This window comes from Zophobas morio, unplaced genomic scaffold (assembly GCF_036711695.1).
Source record: "Zophobas morio isolate AGI-343-1 ecotype UQ-CSIRO unplaced genomic scaffold, CSIRO_AGI_Zmor_V1 ptg000024l, whole genome shotgun sequence".
Taxonomy (NCBI): Eukaryota; Metazoa; Arthropoda; class Insecta; order Coleoptera; family Tenebrionidae; genus Zophobas; species Zophobas morio.
The window spans coordinates 11818718-11830331 of NW_026972129.1; the positions used below are offsets into that span (position 1 = coordinate 11818718).

At 33.1% G+C, this 11614-nt stretch overlaps 1 protein-coding gene across 1 annotated transcript; it reads right to left on the reverse strand.

Moving 5' to 3' along the window:
* Positions 1–984: 984 nt before the first annotated feature.
* Positions 985–3994, reverse strand: LOC135135093 (uncharacterized). The gene is made up of 2 exons (XM_064064075.1): positions 3939–3994; positions 985–3813 (listed from the first exon to the last, which is right to left on the reverse strand). The coding sequence occupies exon 2, from the start codon at positions 3811–3813 to the stop codon at positions 2194–2196; it is 1620 nt and encodes a 539-aa protein (XP_063920145.1). The 5' UTR covers positions 3939–3994; the 3' UTR covers positions 985–2193.
* Between the last annotated feature and the right edge of the window lie 7620 nt (positions 3995–11614).

Below are 11614 nucleotides of genomic sequence, written 5' to 3' on the forward strand. Positions count from 1 at the left end.
AGATGACGTCGTTGAAGCGGCGCAGGGGACCGTAAAACAGTGCAGCCCTGGTGAAGATCTCGAAGCGGCGCAGGGGACCGTAAAACAGTGCAGCCCTGGTGAAGATCTCGAAGCAGCGCAGGGGACCGTAAAACAGTGCAGCCCTGGTGATAATATCTCGAAGCAGCGCAGGGGACCGTAACACAGTGCAGCCCTGGTGATGATCTCGAAGTAGCGCAGGGGACCGTAACACAGTGCAGCCCTGGAAACGACCAGAAGGGGACCGAGACAGTGCAAACCTTAAGGTGGAGATGGTGGAGTTCCATCTGCCTGAAAAGTGGTTACGGTGGTCCTTTTATAGGCAGGGTTGAGATGCGTGGGAGTACCTGCACAATGAAGTAGCTTCAGGTGGCGTCAATGCCTTCTAAACTTACAAGCCACGATGTTACATTTGGCAACGCTGCAGTAGGCTGTTTAGGTAGTCCTACGCGCTAAATGTCGCTTGGTCGCGTGTATCTGCAGTGTTCGCATAATCGTTCAATATTTAATCTCCAATGCTGAAAAAGTTTAAAGCAATAAAAATATTACAACGGATAAAAAAATCAAAAAATAATAATTTCAACTGACGGTTGATATCTTTAAAATGCCTTTGTTTGTGAATGTTAATTTTACGACACAACAATGAAATTAAATACCGCAAAAAAATAATGTGAATGGTTTTTCAAAAGAGTGTGATTTCATATATGTAGGTACTTACGATATTTTTAAATAAGACAATTCAAGACCGTGACAAGAGTTAATTGTTCCACTACTGAAAACCGAAAATGCTTAAATTGGGCTCTTAATTCAAAAGCTTTTAAAAATTCGACCCGAGATCGGATCGCACATTGAAGGGCTTGAAAAAAATATAAAAAAATTAATAATCAGTTTATATTAAACAAAATAAATGATATTCAGTACACAAATACATAATATTGGTCGGTAACACATAACGCCTACATATCTATAATAGTTATAATATAAATGAAACTTAATTAAGACCATAATATTAAGACTTATTTTTGCAGAGTATCCAACTTCCTTTTATTCTTACTGGAATACACAAAATCGTTACAAATTTTAGAATAATTGTTTAATACAATATTGGCCATTATAGAACATACTTTTTTGAAAATATCTTGAAGATTTGTCCCACAAGCACAACCATCGTCAACATTTAAAAAAAAATCATTCTCCTGTAATCGACGCATGGTTAATTTAGTAATAATGTTTTTGTGGTTGGAATATTGAAAGAATTTTTTTTCATAATCTTCTGATGTAATGATAAATTGAAAAATGCTGGCCATTTGATTAAAAACATATTTGATTTCGTGTGAAGGAACAGACAGCCCTCCTCTCTGTAGGTGATCAAAATATACATCTCCAGTTCCACAACCTTTTCCTACTCTCAATAATTGTTCACATAAAGAGCATGACAGCGATTTTAATACTGAATGTGAAACATATCCGCAAATATAATTCTGAACAGCTTCATCAGATACAACTTCCTCTAGATGAAAACTGTCCTCTAAAATAACGGCAAAATCAGAAATATCTTCATCGCTAACTTCAGATACATCGTAATTTAATGCGTCCTTCAAAGAAATTGTACCAGCACCTACTGACTGAAAGAGTCTTCTTAGTCTACACTTTTTTTCAGACTCTAGAATCTGTCGGACAGAAACATGGTAATTGCTCCCAGATAATCTGCGATACAGCCCAAACCGTTCTTCCAGATTGTCTGTTTCGCATTTTCCTGGTAAAATATAATTTACTTTCAAAGTCGTTAGAGAATATTCGGCAAACTTTAACAAAATGGAAGTACTTCGAAATAATGCTGAAGCCGTATCCTTCGATAATCCGTCTTTATTTAAGGTTGACCACTTTTCTAACCAGAGCAAAAATTTTTTTAAAAACTGAATTTTTTCATCGTCCATGCTGTGAATAGGTCCTGAAAATCTGTTGCGTTTAGCAATTCCTTTTACAATATTCTTGGTGTTTACAATATCCCACCAATTTCTGATTATTTGCAAAAAATCAGCAGTTTCATGATAGGCTGGAATTGTTTTTAATGCTGCGATAGTGGTGTCGTGAAATACATTATCCGACAACTTAACATTTTGCCTCTCAAAGTTATTGGGATATAAGGTTTTCCTATTCAATTTGAAAGCTTTCTTAACCATTAATTCTTTCTTGATTATAAAATATCCTAATATGTTCTAAACGTGCCTGCTTAACATGTTCGAAATTATTAAAATCTGGGTAAGTGAATGTTTTCAAATTATCTTTTCTATTTAACCAATTATTATAAATATTTTTGAATAAATGCACAAAATCATACGTTAAAAATATAGGCATATTACTGTGTAACGGATTACAAAATGTATCACCTGATACCAAATTTTTAAAAAAATTTTGGTTCAATCGATTGTTATCTGTAATAATAAGTATTACTTTAAAGTCACATTTCTGAACCACATTGATTGTTTCCAATGCAGCATGTTTTAATTCTTCCCCAGTGAGATTATTTACAGGATACAGACGAACCACTTCTTTAAAATTTCCAAAAACTGCAGTGATCATGAATGTTACAACAGTTTTTGCCGCCTGTGTAGGATGGTTTTCTGCCATACCGACAATGTTATTATTTTTGAAACTTATATGACTATGAACATAAATCTCATCAATCAATAGGGCCACATATTTTTCTCTTTCAGTTAAATGGCTAGCTAAATGTTCAATATAATGTGTTGTACTGGTAGAATCATTTGTTGAAACATTGAAACCTGAAGACAATTGCTGCAAATATCGTTTATGTGGCAGAAAAAAGTAGTCTCTCAAAATATTGTATGCAGGCACAGATTGTGAATATATCATAAATGCAAATAATAATACTGATGAACTGTATTTGCTCTTCTTCTGACATAACATTTTAAGCTGCTGCAGAATACTGTCCAAATACTTCTTATATTTATATTCATGATCATCATTCAACAATGCATGTGCTTTTTCTAAAAAAATATATGCTTTATTTATATAATGTTCAGGAACAGTATCTTCTCTATGTGGTACATTTTTGTACCGCAACAATAAATTTTCAAATTGTGACCATTTGGTTAATTTTAGAGTACCAGTAAACAGCCACCGCAAGTCATTATAAGATATCTCATTACCTTTTACAAACACTTTTACTCCTAAATCGTTCCTTATATTAACACTACAAACGACTGTAAGTTCTTGAATTTCACAGTCAGTTTGATGATCAATGTTCAGCACATAACACCACACACCATCTTCTACCACTTTAAAACTCCACTCTGATAGATTTTGTAGATGATTTTTAAAGTTATTTACAAAATTATCGTAGCCATTGATATTGTCACTTAACAAAAATTGTTCAATTTTTGCAGCATGCTGTTTCTCCAACTGAATTCTTCTTTGTTCTGGATCTTTTCGCTCTGGCACTAAATCCACTGAGAGATATCCTGGTAAATTTTTGAAGATTTGGGGTACAGCATCCTTTGTAAGTTTTGGATATTTCAACAAGACTTGCTGCCTTTCCCCATTAGGCTTCACACAAACTTGATATTTAACAACATGTCGATCGTTAAAATGATTAATACAAACTGCTGAAGTAGCAGAAGGGGTCCAATCTTTACGTGGTATTGCTCGTATCCACACATTTTTCCGGGCAGGATCTTTCGGAAAGGAAAATGTTGTCACAGTAGTGTTGGTTTTTTTAATTTCACTGTCATAATTAGATTTGCAGGCTGGAACGCAACACCTACGAGGCATCTGCAGAAAATCAAGTTTTGAGGTTAGGTACATTAATCTGTTAATTAATAATGGATTTCTTGACTTGACAGCAACAACAATTGTAATAGACTTACAACTGGGTTTAAAGTAAAGTTAAAGCTTACCGTAGGGTGGTTTTAAATAACAGAAACTGTCTCAAAAGTAAAAAAATTCAAACACAAACTGCTCACGTGCATTGGATGACATCGGACTACCTTACAGTGTTGCCGATTTTCAACATCATGGCTTGTAAGTTTAGAAGGCATTGGTGGCGTGCGTTCCAGTGGGGGTGAGCTTGGTGGGGTTGATACTGGCGCTGCCGAGGACAGCGCCCTCGAGAGGGTACTAGCGGAGCGCTTTGAAAGCTCCGCTACAAATTGAATTTTATTTATTTTAATAAAATTACTTAATATTACACCATTTTCTCTGGCAACTACACACTTATTTTATCAAAAATCTTATGAAAAAATGTCAAGCCATTTTTGTTTTTAAGTTTTATTACTTTTTGACATTTGTCACTATGGTTTAATCACCGATATCCTAAATTTTTTCCAAGGATGACTCGATTACAAAATATGTTGCTCACCCGGGGACCCAGTATATCGAGCAGACGTTCATTATTCCCAACCTTTTATAAGCATTAGAACCATCATCTCTATAAGTAATTCTATTTACTCATAACAAATATACACCTTTTTTCTATAAAAAAATGTAGAAACGACAGGAATGATGACAAATCAAAATTGCCTGACAACTTTTATTGTGTGTAACCAAAATAAGTAGTTTTTAGGAATGCTGTAGATACAATATATTGCAAATGACTCATCACATACAATCTTTGCAAAAACGTCTTCACCAGATAAATGGTTTGAGTCTCCTGTGTCATCGACTATCGAGTAAAACTTCGAGTAATTGGATTGGTTCAATGTTGTTCATGACTTCTAACTCTCTCAGACTAAAGTAAATTATCTTAATTCTTCCGTTACTAACAACAAATGAATCATTAACAATCGAGTCTACACTGTCTATTTATGAATCTGCAGCACTTTTAGATTTGAATGAGTTGCACCGAGTTTTGTATCGTCTGCATACAACATAAATTCAGTTTATTAAAACAGTTACATAAATCGTCAATGAACATTAAAAGCGGAATCGGTCCTAAGATGGTGCCTTGGGGAATTCTAATAATTTAATTGACTGAGTTGCCAAAATTACAGTAAGTTAATTTATTTAGAAGGAAACTATGTGAAACACAATTAAACGTTAAATGGGAATTGGAGAAATTAGGCGATCGTTTTTCCGAGGGTAAGCTAAGGAAGTACTGTAATCGAGTAAAAAATAACATTACATACATATGTTTATTTCAACTTATAGGAGTTCTTATAAAAAAATAAAATTCGCAACATCAAATTTTATAGTTTTTCGAAAATACTGGATGTGGTTCCTTGTACTTCAAGTGCGAGCGAAATTCTGTCGAAATAACCTCCCCCAATTTTTTATAAATCAGAATACTTTGTGATAATTATATAAATTACACTTTTTATTATTTTAACGTTGACATCATAAGCATCATGATTACTATTATTTATGAAATTATTAGTAGCATCTCTCACATTATTAAATGAACTTCTTGAAAGATAAATTTACGAAAATCATTATTCGCTGAAAAATAGCAAATTATGTGTTAAACTGCTATCAAGTCATTTCAAAGTTTGATAATAATTTATTATGTTGCTTGTTAGGATTAATAATATTTCACATCGCTTCTTATTAATTAATAGAGTTTGCAATATATTATTGATTGCCTATCTAACAAAATTTCTAACAGACAGACAGGCAGACAGTCAAATTTAATTTATAATTTCGTCTGACATTGACTAAAGCTCAACATTACAGTCCTTTCCTTACCTAGTTTTACTTAGCTGCAATTCTTACGAAGTAACGTCTGAAATAATTCAACTTTTACAGAATTAAAAAATAAACATAATTTACAGTATCTTGTTACTGAGTCTTAAACGAGCAATTTTGTTTAATTCAGTTAAGGGATAAATCAGCAGTCATGTCAAAAACGTTCACAATTTCATCATCCTCTCCACGCTTAAATAGAATTAGCAAGGCAAAATTTAAGTCAACAAGGCCATTCCTGATTAATGTATCACCATCAGTAGCGTGACATGTCCATGGCCAAGGGTTGGTACGAACCTCGAACCTGGATCAGAGTGCGCTTTGTGCGGGTATTGATCCAGAGCCAACTGGGTTAGTGTATTTCTACAGGATAGGCAGAGAGGTTCCCACGCACCATCCCCTACCGCGACAAAGACATTCACAATTATCTTAACATGCCTCCAAAATGGCCAGCGACACAGATGTTGTGGGAGTCAGAACTCAAGAGTCAAGTGCGAGGGTGGCTGTTCAGGTTGCGAATGAATTTAATTGATCAATATAGGTGGCGTTTTGCGCCATACTGACATTTATTAATGGAACGTACATTTTTGGAAACGGTCTTTTCGGATTTGATCCGGTAATTGGATTAGTTACATGCGAAAAACTCCCTTCAAAATGATCTCAAGACAGTTCCACCTCTTTTTAAATATCCGATCGTTCTAGGAGAGTTGCCTTTTCTATAAAATCTCTATTGGGTAGGATTAAAAATGCACTTTTTAATTTTCTTGAAAATGGAGTTGAATGCGATCAATAATTTTTACCGTAGATATTTTAGTAGATCTTCACGCGATGATATTCCTTGTCTACGTTTGTATCGGCCTTTCGATTTCTCTGGACGTATTTTTTATTTTCCACTAACGGGGATTTCAAAGACGCTTCATCCAGTTGGAACCAAATTTGATGTAAGCAAAATTGGATATGGCTCGTTTCGGCTCCGTTTCGTTATCCTGTCACTTCTAATATCATATATCATCTTGAAGATTTTATTCTAACATTATCAGCAAAATTTAAAAAAAGTGGTTTGAAATTATCGAGATAGAACTTCCCGCCTCCGAAGCACAATCAGTTAAAAAAGTCCAGTTTCTTCGATAAATTATAATATTTTATTCTGCAAATTTAATTTTTTTATGAGATATTATGAAAGGGCGGGGGATAAAAAGTGGGGTGGTTTACGAAACTATAAGTGAAGGAGGGTGCTGTGTATGTTACGACTGATTAAATCGTTTTCAGATTAAGGTAGGTTATTGAAATATTTTTCATTTCTCTGGTAAACCTTACGCGCCAAAATTCAGACTTGTCTAAATTAAATTTCGGAAAAGGTTATGTTTGTTTTCCGACCCATAAAATAAATGATGAGCTGCTTAGAGCAAAAAGTTCGTCTTAAATTCGCTGTTTCGACATTAAATCACTTGAATCCTGGATTTCCATTTTGATTTTAACGTCTTCAATTTGTTGACACTCACATTTGTAAGGTTTACTGGTTTAATCAAAGAAGTGAAAACTATTTTTATCGTCTACCCTAATCTGAAAACTTTTTGATCACTAGTTATTTGAAATAAGGTTTTCTAAATAAATGTTTATGCTGATTTCATAAACTTTTTAGCAGGGATATCAATTTGTATAGGTACAGAATGCAATGCATAATTAAGTTGCTGTGGAGTGCTTGTGGCAAATAATTTAACTCTAGAAACACTATTTACCATAAGTTAAAAAAAAAGATTGCTAATAATAACTTAAAAGAAAATTATTCGAGAGTTGGAAGACCTAAAGGAGCAATAAATGAAGAATTCATTACAACCGGACAACAGATTGGAGATTAGTACTTACAAGTAATAACTACCATGACTATATAACATATAATACAGTGTCATGACTTATAATTATTATTACAAATGAATTACGACTATGCAGATGCCCACTCTGTCCTACAAATGTAACTTTAATTATTTTTGTTATCTACTTTGAAATGAGTAAAATTTTAATGCGATAGTATTGCATTCTGGTCAAATAGTAGATACCGTCGAAATTTGCCCCGAAACTTCCCGAGTGTAAGCTAAGGAAGTATTGTAAGACGGTCCATCGGACGGTTACTTCCGTGTTTTTTCAACGTTTCATGACCCCTTAAGTACAAAATAATAGGTTTTCCGTTTCCGTCTGTCTATCGTCTGTCGTCTGTCTGTGTGAACGGTAAGAATAGCGCGTAGTGTAGATGGTAACGCGCTAATCATCCCCAACAAGAATTTGATGACATTTCCTCATTATTTTGCAGTGTTAAGTTCATATAAATTTTATGAAATAATACACTCCTGTACTCGTGGATTATGGATCCGTCTTGATTTTTATTACAATAATTACCTAAAAAAATATTTGTGCAATATTTTGCACGTGGTTCATACAACCGATATCTTTCTTCTGTATTAAATGCCTTGTAGTCGAGTTTAAGACCCTGTACTGTCACTTGTATTGTCTATATATTTTTTTAATTATAGGGGTTGTCATAAAATAAATAAAACATTGCAGAAATAAATTTTATAATTTTTCAAAAAACTGGTGTTGTTCGATTGTATCTAAGGGGCGAGGATCTAAATAACTTCACACCAACTTTTTTTATATTTTGATTTGAATTGTCGCCACCACGTTGAATAAACAATTTAAACAAAAATACAAGCAAGTCATTTAAAGAAAAAATAACTGAAACTTAACAGTTCATTCTAAACGTTGAGAATTGTGGTAATTTGCACGAGAAATGGATTTTTAAGATTTAGTGATGTGAAAGAACGAACTAGTAAATATTGCTGACACCAATTTATTCTGAAACAGTTGGATTAAAAAGTGTCATAAGAATCTTTACAAGGCACTGGAGACTTAAAACAAACTTTATCAAGCAACAATTGATTTTCTTTTTTAATCTTTACAAATTTTTCAAAAAAATGAATCGAGGAATTTTTGAGAAGTAGTTTGAAAAGCTTAAGATCAATATGTGACGTTAGAACTTTTTTGTCTTAAATAAGTACCTAATTATGTAGTTAGTAACGAAAAATCCTGGACGAGAGCTTAAGCACTTTTTGTACATTTTCTATGAATAAAACTAGTAGATATCCGACATATCTAAATCATATCGTAAATGCAGCAATGTTTTACCTTTTATTTCCAGAACGTAACCTAACAGTCTGTCTGTCATCTGTCTACGTCGATTTTTAATGGACAGATGATATCCGAAATAGGAACATCGTATAGATGGTAAAACACTAACCATTTGTCAGTTCAAAATGTTGTAGAGTAAATGTTATTCAAATTTTGTAAAATAACATATTTATGAATCCGTCTTGACTTTTTGCCGCAGACGTCCAAATAAAAAACATAATAAAAATTACATAATACCAACACAAAGGACATTGTAAATTTAAATTTTGAAACTATAAAACCGATTGCGCTGAAATTTTGCAAACGTTGTAAGGTTATCTGAAGTATGGTAAATCGTTAATCAAAATGATCCATTTATAATTCCCTCACCATTGATGACGTCATCTCAAAATTTTTATCGAATAAATCCTGTCTAAAGTGTGCAAAATATTATGAATCTGTAGACCCAAAAATGAGAGAATTAATTTTATTGATCAAATCACGAACGGCTCGCCTCATTTTCCAGAAAATTTGGGAAAACATTCACTCGAAATATACGCACAGCTTGTTTCCCTGATGTATACTTTAACAGTTCACATTTTTACGTATCGACGTTGTCATAAAACCATAAAACTCGCAAAATTAATTTTATCTTGCAATGTCAAAAAATGTCAACTAAAATTTCACAAATACTACAAATACAACAATATTACAATTGAATAATAGAATTAATACGTTTAATAAAAATTTGATGACGTCATTATAAAAACAATACACAAATCTTTAGTTAAAAATACACCCTGATTTCTAGTCTTGTTTTGTCCTTTCTTCTTGTTAAATTTTTAATAACAATAAGAAGCAATTGCTGCGGACTGCATTATGTTTACGAATATTTTAATCATTTATTGTAAGTTGCGTTTAAAAATTCATAAATTCATGGTTTTTGTAGAAATATATTTACTTAATAACGATGGGCAAATATTTTTGGGATTAACATTCAGCATAAGTATTGTTTTTTCATTTATAATTTAGTGAAATTTCCACCCTGAAAGTATTTATTAAATTAAAAAAGTTCATGATATTAAATGCTCCGGAAGTATCGTGTTAACACAATGGTTTTAACTTTAATTTCTACATGCGGCGTCTGAATTATTTATCTTTGTGAGTCAACCCACTCCTAATTTTACATGTATGATTAAAGAAATCATAACACGTTATAAGCGCGCTCTGTTTATTATTTAACAAATTCGGCTTGTAAAACATAGACGTGTAATTGTGCTTTAAGCTTGCTCGTTTATTTTCACTTTCATTTATTGTAGATCCACTTCGTGTTATAGACTTGACCGTGCATACCCGCATGGAACTAACACAATCAAATTGTAACTAAATGAAATAAACTTCCATTCGAACTAATTGACCCCTTCATCCTTTCGATCTCGGGTCGCCGTAAACAGTCAATCTATACCCGATTAATTGTTAATTAATTCACCACCGCTGCCATCGTTGGTAAATCTGCTTCGTGACGCCATCCACCTCCACACCGACCATCCAGAGTATTAATTTAAAGCTGCCATATACGGACTATTAATGGGCGAAGCTGTAAAAATGAAAATGTATAATCTCACGGCTTCATGGCAGCTGTGTTATACGATCAAGATCATCCCGGATTCTTTTCCAGCGTTTAATATAACAAAAGCTGGCCGTTCAATCGTCAGCAAATTTTTAGGTTTCATCAGAGCATACAACAAATATTTGACGACCAGGATTTCTCCAATCAAATCACTTCAAAGGCTGAGGGTTCGTTCAGATCAGTGGCAGCTCGTAACCTTTTTCATATATCGAAAAACGAATCATTGATTTTATGATGCGTGAGTGTGGAGTATTGTTTTTAACTGTTTAATATGTCGACTGGATGAAAAATTGTTAACATAAATCTTTTCGAATGGTTGCACTTTTGTTCAAATTGGAATAGCTAAATGGCGGTGTTTAAATTACGGATGGTGCTTTTGTGAAATTTTAGGATATGAATCGCTGAAGGTCAATAAACAAATATAAATACAAAATGATAAAATCGGTAAGAACAAGTAAACAACCTATTAATAATCGCGCATGGGGTTTAATGATACACGTATCTTCTATTTGGTAAAGGAGAATTTTAGGTTGTTTTTTTTTTTGTAATCTGTATATGGCAATATATTTATGTTTGTGCTCTATACGTAGTATACACAGAATGTTTCGAAATGGTAATCAGATCTACCAACGGAAACTGATATTTTTTTATTCTACACTGCTTACCTCAATATGTTAACAATAAGTTCCACAATAAACTGACATATGCAAACAATTTGACAATTTCACTGCAATCCCTCTTTCGAAAAGATAGTAAAAATGAGAGTCTACGTTCACTGGACAATTCGTTATGGATACTTAATGTTCCCCAGAATATATTTTTTAAGAAATATTTTATTATGGATTATTGTTATCCACTGATTACATTTATATGTCAAGAGTGACATAAACATCAATTTCATTAGGTAAATAAATAATTTTGTAATTTTTTTATGTATGTCAAGCTTCGATAAAATGCCCAACACATCAAAATATAATATCTAATCAAAAATCTGATATTTTAAATCTGCGGTAATAGTACAAATCGGTAATTATGCAAATTGAAATAATTTCGTAGAATTAGAAAACATCTAGGAGCTTAGATTCGCAAATGTGTATAAACGAT